Source organism: Palaemon carinicauda, chromosome 13, assembly GCF_036898095.1.
Source record: "Palaemon carinicauda isolate YSFRI2023 chromosome 13, ASM3689809v2, whole genome shotgun sequence".
NCBI classification, from domain to species: Eukaryota; Metazoa; Arthropoda; class Malacostraca; order Decapoda; family Palaemonidae; genus Palaemon; species Palaemon carinicauda.
This window is the reverse complement of record NC_090737.1, coordinates 142,668,569-142,675,013: the sequence shown is the minus strand read 5'-3', so window position 1 is coordinate 142,675,013 and position 6,445 is coordinate 142,668,569. Positions and strand designations below refer to the sequence as shown.

The window sequence follows — 6,445 nt, the reverse complement described above, 5'->3', positions numbered from 1 at the left end:
TCTGTTGCTATCAAAATGAGATTCTTTAGGAAATGGATGAAAACCAGAAGATTAGAAGACCCCAACAACTACGAAGAAGCCAGTAGAGAAACATATAACACTGCCAAAAATTACAGAAGGAAATCTCAACCTCCCACTTATCTGATCAAAGATCCAAGGAATGGCACAATCTTAACTGAGACTAGAGATATAGAATTAGGTTGGAAAAACTATTTTCAATCACTATTAAATATCACCAACAATATACACGTGGAAGAACATCTCGAATTTAATGTCAATGAGAGCAATGAACCTGACATATCAGAGATGAAATTAAAATATGCCCTCAAGAAAATGAAAATGGACTATGCCCCTGGTTTAGATGAGATACCTGTATAACTACATAAACATATTGGACTAGATGGAGTCATATGGCTGCTGGAGTTAACGACACCCCTTAAGATTGGCAAAGATGTTTAATGTGCTCCATCTACACAAAGAGAGATAAAACAAAATGTTCCAATACAGAGGTATATCTCTTATGGCACATGCATTCAAGGTGTATGAGAGAATATTTGAGAAGAGATTAAGAGAATGTATTGAACCAAAGTTAGGCGAGTGGCAAAGTGGTTTCAGACAAGGAAGAGGAACATCAAACAAGATCTTCACCCTGAAAATGATATTTGATAAGAGCTGGGAGTGGAACACAACCAGGTATATTGCTTTTATAGACCTAGAGAAAGCATTTGATCCAGTGCTAAGGCAAAATATATGGGATGCATTGAGAGATAGATATTATGGGGTTCCTGAAAAACTAACGAGAGCATTTTACAACACAGATCAAAACATCAGATTCAGAGTAAAAAAAAAATAAAAAACACTGAAAATGAGGACCGGTTTGAAATCCAATCAGGAATAAGGTAAAGTAGTGTTCTTTCCCATCTACTTTTCATATTGTTTATGGATAAATGCACGAGACAGCAAAATCCTGATGAGAATATGACCTCTGATCTAATATATGCAGTTGTAGCAGAAACTATAGAGGACCTGCAACAGAGAATGACAGACTGGAATAACATCCTAACATCAAATGCCATGAAGACTAGAAAGGAGAAAACTGAGATTATGCTCCTGTCTCGAACACCGGCAGATATAAATATTTCATTAGAAGGGCAAGCATTAAAACAGTGCAGAAACTTTAAATATTTGGGAGCTGTATGTAGTGATCAAAATTACCCTAAGCTGGAAATAAGCAAGAGAGTACATAAATTCAATAATAACTTTTATCTACTATATCCACTGTTGAAAGATTGGAACATATCCCGCAAAGTAAAAACTCTAATATACACCTCCATGCTGGGGCCAATTCTAACCTATGGCCACGAGTCTTGGACGTTAACATCAAAGGCTAGAAGCCAGCTCCAGTAGCAGATATGAAGGTACTGAGATTGATAAAAGGTGTCACAAGACTGGATAAACTTCGAAGTGAAGAAATCAGGAAAGAATTAGAGTAGAGGGGATATTAGAATTTATTGAAAGAGGACAACAACGATGGTTTGGACATAAAATGAATGGAAGAAGAACGATATGCAAGGAAAGTTTTTGGAAAGAAGACCCCAAGGCAGAAGACCAGTTGGTAGGCCGAAGATGAGAAGGATGGAAAATATTGAGAGAGGAGTGAGAAGGAGAAGTATGAATTTCTAAGATATCGAAGAAGAGAAGCTGTATGAAGATCGTCAGCAGTGGGGACAGTTTCTGAAGCAGGGCGACTGACAGGCTTGAAAAGCCTACCTGGCATCTGGTGAGAAAGGTGAGAGAGTTTTGAATATTTACTGCAAGTTTTGTTCATTTTCTAATTGTTTTCACTATTTTCGATTAATTCTTGTTATTTTTCTACCGTAGTTATTTCTTATCAATTTTGGTTAATATTTATTAGTTACAACTATTTCATGTTATTTTTTTTGGTGATTTTCCTTTTGCTTGTGCTAGGGGGCTATTAGGTGCTAACAGAGAGGCGAAGTGAATGCAAGTGAAATTTATCCAACAGAAAACGAACTTACATACAAGCAGATGAGAGCAAAAATGTCATAAAAATTTAAACAATCTGAAACATGTGATGGCAAACCTAAATAGGTTTTCTATTATCAGTGCGGGAGAGAGCGAGAGATAAAAGCAGCAATGGCATTACATCTTATGAGCTTGTATGAAACACGTGCGGTACATATTTTTTTGGTATTTCTTATTAGTTTTGGTTATTACTTCCGCCAACGAAGTTTGTCCGTTCGGCCGTTTGGCCGTTTGGCCGTTTGGCCGATTGTCCGTTTGTCTGTTTGTTTGTGAACAACATCCTGGCCACCGTTTTACGTATAGATTCGTAAAACTTTCAGGGATTAATTGTTATGTTAAGACGTGGAAGGGATTCAATTTTGAAAATTCCAGGTCAAAGGTCAAGGTCAAGATGGAGCAAAAGGTCGACCGAAATAAGCTGTCAGGGTGGAGGTCTGCACTCTCTTTTCAATCAGTTTTGATTGTTTTCTATCAGTCTGTATGTTAATTTAGCTTTGGTTACTTGCCATCAGGTTTGGTTATTATCTGTCAGTTTAGGTTGCTTTTATCAATTTTTGCTTATTACCTCAACCAACCAAGTTGGAAGGTGGTTGTTTTTTTTTACTCTCTGCTTGTGTGTTGTTTGTTTGTGTGTGTGTTTGTTAGTGAACACCTTCCTGACCACAATTTTAATTGTAGATTAATGACTTCCAGAGATTAAATGTTATGTATAAAGCTGGAAATTATTAACTTTTGGAAGGTCAAGGTTACGGTCAAGCAAAATGTCCAGTTCACGTAATCAGCCATAATTTCTGAACAGGTTCCTGGCCACAATTTTATTCGTAGAGTAATGAAACTTTCATGGATTAACTGCTATGTAAAAACCTGGATATGATTAAACATTGAAAGGTCAAGGTCAAATGTCAAGGTCACGGTCAAGCAAAATGTCCAATTCACGTAATCAACCATAAGTTTGGACATCGTTGGCAGAGAAACTTCAAACTTTGTTCTTATTTGAGTGTATGAATATGCACGCCTATTAATACATGTTGAGATCCAAAGTCAAGGTCGAATTAAGGTCAAGATCAAGCAAAAGGTCAAATTTCGGTCCATATCACATAATCAGCCATAAGTTTGGAAATCCTTGTCACAGAGATCTCAAACTTGGTTTATATTTGAATATATGAAAATCTACATCAATTAATTCATGTTAAGATCAAAGGTCAAGGTTAAGGTCAAGCTAAAGGTCGAGAATTAAGCCGCTGGTACGGAGATCTGTACTCTACTGAGCGCCCCTTTAGTTTTATTTTAGATTTTCTCTATAGCCTAATATCTTTTAGCTTTTGGATTTTTTATAGTTTTGGTAATTTTCAATTGATTTTGTTTGTCTTGCCGTTTGTTTTCAGTTTTAGTTATTTGCTGTTAGTTTTGACTATTTACTTTATATTTCATTATTTATTTTTTATCATTCATGGCTATTTGCTGTTATTTTTTATTGTCGTTTTGCTTACTTCCTATTAGTTTCAGTTAGTTCCTGCTATTTTGTCTAATAGTCTTTTATATAATTTTGGAGGTTAGTTTTGGTTATTTTCTATTTTGATTATTTTATTTGAATTTGGTTCTTTTGTTATAACACTTTACTGTTTGTAGTTAGATTTGTTATTTACTCCCAGTTTAGGTTATTTTTTGTTCGTTTTTACTATTTATTTTTATTTTTGGTTATTTCCTATTAAGGGAGGTTTTTGGGGGTATGTAATATTTTTTTTTTTTTGGATTAGTTGCTGCTATGTTGGGAAATTTGTTGTTGGTTCTGGTTTTAGGGTGTTAAAGTTGGTTATCTTCAGCTAGCTTTAACTGCTTTCTGTTAGTTTTGTTATTTTCTTTTATTTTCGGGTAATTGTTATTATAAGAGGTTATTCTGCTATTATTTTTAGTTTTTCCTATCATTTTGCAGATCCTTAATTATTTTTGGTATTTTATACTTTTTCATATTTTGATTATTTTCCCTTAGGTATTCATATTTACTTTTAATTTTGGTTATTTACTGCTACTTATCTTTTAGTTCTCGTTATTTTCCATAATTATATCTCTTAAATCCAAGTAATTTCAAGTTAATTTTGCATATTTTGCGATAACATTGGGCTACCTTGCTGTTAGTTTTGGTAGTTTTCCGTTAATTTTGTTTATTTTCTGTTAATTTTGTTTATTTTCAGTTATTTTAGGTAATTTTCTCTTGTTTTGTCTATTTGCATTTAGTTCTAGGCATTTTACCGTTAGCTTCTACTATTTCTTTGTCTTGGTAATTTTTTTATAGTGTCCGCTTGAAGCGCCGGTTAGGTGACCACTGAGATGCGAGGTGAATGCAACAAAACTTTATCAAACAGACATCGAGCTTAAATACCAGGACTTGCGAGCAAGAACGTCACAAAAGCTCAAACAAAATTAAACTTGAACCATCAGGTTTATACGGATTGGTGTATTAGCAGTACAGAGAAGAGCGAGTAATAGGATGAAAAGCAAAAACCGTTACAGTGTACGAGCGTGTATGAAACACGTGCGATACAATAGTTTGATTTATTTGTTAGTTTTCATTATTTTCTGTTAGTGTTTGTTAATTTGAGTTAGTATTTCTTTATTTCTGACTATTTTATGTTTTTAAGATATTCTTGCTACTTTTATAAATTATTATGTTCTTTGTATTATGCTATGCACATGCAGCAAGCAACGCACGTACAATTAAATAAGGTTGCCATATTTAGGTTTTTTTCGACGCTGCAACCATCATCGGTCTTCACACCAAAAAGTCTTTAAATGTAACATGCTAATTTCAACTTAATTATCGTACGATTGTAATGTTATCTGTTTTTTATAGGCTAATGTTTACCTAACTGACAAAAACCGTTGACTGCAAGTATTTAATTGTCACCCTTGGGGTCTTGAAGATTACTTGTGTTGTCTTTAAAGAGAGGTTGTTATTCTGGAGCTGTCCCTGTATCAATACCTCCAAACCTCCAGTCACATTGGTGACCGTCATAGTGCCTACCAGTTCACCGCTTCGTCTGTGATGCCTACAATTGGCCCCAACTCGTCTGTCTATGCTGCCACAGTAAGGATACTGCCCTTCACCAATAGAGATGCGCTTGCTTGGTTTCAGCGCTCAAAAATTCCACTTTGCATCAAGGGGATGACCCTCTTAAGCACTACAGCAGACTACACCCTTTATCCGATCCCAAACAACATCTTCCCAGAACTCTTCATATGGCTTTTTGAGCAAAGATTATGATGTACTCAAATCATTCCTCCTAGTCACTAGTGCAGTACTCACCGTCACTAGCCAATCGGGTGGCTAAGATTATTTATCTCTCTCAACAACTGTTGGGGATCAAAAGGCATCAAATTGCCTCAGGGGAATTATTGGTATCGCTCGCCGTCTGCCTGCTGCAGATGGTTCTCCTCGTGAAGTGAATCTACTTCATGTCCTATGGGCACAACTTCAGCCGGAACCAATGCTAACCGCCCCTCCCGATGTTGGCACATTTCCTGAAGGACCTGATGACCAGAGACGATGCCCTTCCCTCCATCAAGAACTCCATCAACCAATTCTGATGAAAGAGACAACCATACAATGCCAAATGAAGCAGAGGGGAATATTGTAAAACATTGACACCCATCCACCAGACACTTATTCCTCCTCACACCTGCACCCTAACAAATGCCCCCAACAGACTCTGGATGATACCCCTCGCCCTCAGTTGTGTTAGCACAACTCCAAATTCAAGGCTACTGCTAAGATATGTGCTATCAGATGTCAATATTCAAAAAGTGCAATTAGGGCATTGTCTGTGGCGGTGGCCTCCCCATTACTTAATCTCTTCTTTTGCCTGATTTAGGAGATAAAGTACACTTCCTGATAGATACTATTGCCTGTCAGTCACTTTTACCACATTCCCTCTTAATTAAGGGAGTGACCGAGTCATTCCAAGATTGCTGATGTCTGCCTGGTGTCCTCCAACAGATCTGCCATCACTACCCACGGTTATGACACACTGACATTGTCGTTTGTTGGCTCCCACTACCGGTGGAACTTCATCATGATCGCAGAAGTTACACTCTCTCGTATCGGTGTGGAATTCCTCACTCATTTCCACCTCCTGGCTAACGTCGCACACCTTTGTCATCTGCTCCCTCCAGCCTTGCTCTCTACATTCTTGTGCCAATAGATCCCTATGCCTACCTCCCTTTTATATCCTATGCTAGACGCCCATAGTTCTCACAAATCATGGTATCTATTACTATTTCAAGACAACTGGTTCCCCAGTGTTTGTAAGATTCAGATGTTTGGTACCAGACCATTTGGTAAATACTAAATATACATTTGCCGAAATGAAAGAAATGGGACTTTGTTAAAAGGCCTCAAGCC

At 36.9% G+C, this 6,445-nt stretch overlaps 1 protein-coding gene across 1 annotated transcript; it reads left to right on the top strand.

Moving 5' to 3' along the window:
* Positions 1-493: 493 nt before the first annotated feature.
* On the top strand, positions 494-5,308 carry LOC137651857 (uncharacterized). Its single transcript, XM_068385075.1, has 3 exons — positions 494-838; positions 961-1,151; positions 5,041-5,308. Exons 1-3 carry the CDS (start codon positions 494-496, stop codon positions 5,306-5,308), a joined length of 804 nt encoding a protein of 267 aa, XP_068241176.1.
* Positions 5,309-6,445: the final 1,137 nt, after the last annotated feature.

What these genes read in the sequence shown, in the direction of transcription:
- LOC137651857 (XM_068385075.1), top strand. Translation starts at nt 494, where the DNA reads ATGTTCCAATACAGAGGTATATCTCTTATGGCACATGCATTCAAGGTG. An exon ending in ATCAAAACATCAGATTCAGA is followed by an intron (nt 839 to 960) that starts GTAAAAAAAAAA and finishes TGCACGAGACAG; the next exon opens with CAAAATCCTGATGAGAATAT. An exon ending in ATAAATATTTCATTAGAAGG is followed by an intron (nt 1,152 to 5,040) that starts GCAAGCATTAAA and finishes CCAAACCTCCAG; the next exon opens with TCACATTGGTGACCGTCATA.